The sequence below is a fragment of the Orycteropus afer genome, unplaced genomic scaffold, assembly GCF_000298275.1.
Source record: "Orycteropus afer afer isolate SDZICR_OR568_19922 unplaced genomic scaffold, OryAfe1.0 scaffold00405, whole genome shotgun sequence".
Classification (NCBI taxonomy): domain Eukaryota; kingdom Metazoa; phylum Chordata; class Mammalia; order Tubulidentata; family Orycteropodidae; genus Orycteropus; species Orycteropus afer.
The window spans coordinates 107,207-107,990 of NW_006921992.1; the positions used below are offsets into that span (position 1 = coordinate 107,207).

General features: G+C 63.5%; 1 protein-coding gene across 1 annotated transcript in view; it reads left to right on the forward strand.

Annotated features, from left to right (window-relative positions):
• Positions 1–356: 356 nt before the first annotated feature.
• Positions 357–784, forward strand: part of LOC103207998 (tumor necrosis factor ligand superfamily member 14-like) — a 5,657-nt gene continuing 5,229 nt past the window's right edge. The window contains 1 exon segment of the mRNA XM_007953694.1: positions 357–575. Coding sequence (XP_007951885.1) covers positions 357–575 — 219 coding nt within the window.

A 784-nucleotide genomic window follows, 5' to 3' on the forward strand; every position in this document is an offset into this window, starting at 1 on the left:
GGCACCCAGACGTGCTCCACAGGTACTTGATCAGGTGAAGGAAGCAGCTGAGAAGGGAGCCGGGGTCTCTCCCCACCTCACCCCTGCCCCCACCTGAGTCACATTTCTGAGGCTTCTGGAAAGTGTGAGACAGGGCATGAGGGAGCAGGAGCCGGGAGTGAGGGGACAGGAAGGAGCAGAGAGCATGTGGGGAAAAGAATGAGGCTGAACCCCCATTTTAAAGGTAGCTGGGCCCTCGAGCACTGTCTGCAGTGCGCGAAGCATCCGGGCGTTAGGCAATCGCGACTTCCTCCCAGCCTGCAAGACCTAGCGCGCCAGCCCTTCCCCAGGCATCTTGGGGCCTCGGCCGCCGGGGCATGGAGAACACAGCTGTGCGGCCTTCGGTGTTCGTGGTGGACGGACAGACGGACATCCCATTCAGGAGGCTGGGGCGTGGCTGCCAGAGACAGGCCTTCAGCGCTGCCAGGCTGGGCCTGGGCCTCCTCCTGCTGCTGCTGGGCACCGGGCTGGCCGTGCAGGGCTGGTTCCTGCTGCAGCTGCACCGGCGGCTGGAGGAGATGGGCGCCCGCCTGCCTGTGAGTGGGTCTGGGGCTCGCTGCGGGAGGCAGAGGGTGTCCCCTGCGTCCCTGTACATCTCCGTGTGTGGGTGCACAGGAAGGGGGTGCACTAAGCATGTCCACCTCACTCCTGGCTCTCTGGAAGCCCAGGACAGGTTGACTCACCTCTCTGAGCCTCAGTTTCATCATCTGTGAAGCGGGGATGATAATAAGGGTGCCCGAGTTGA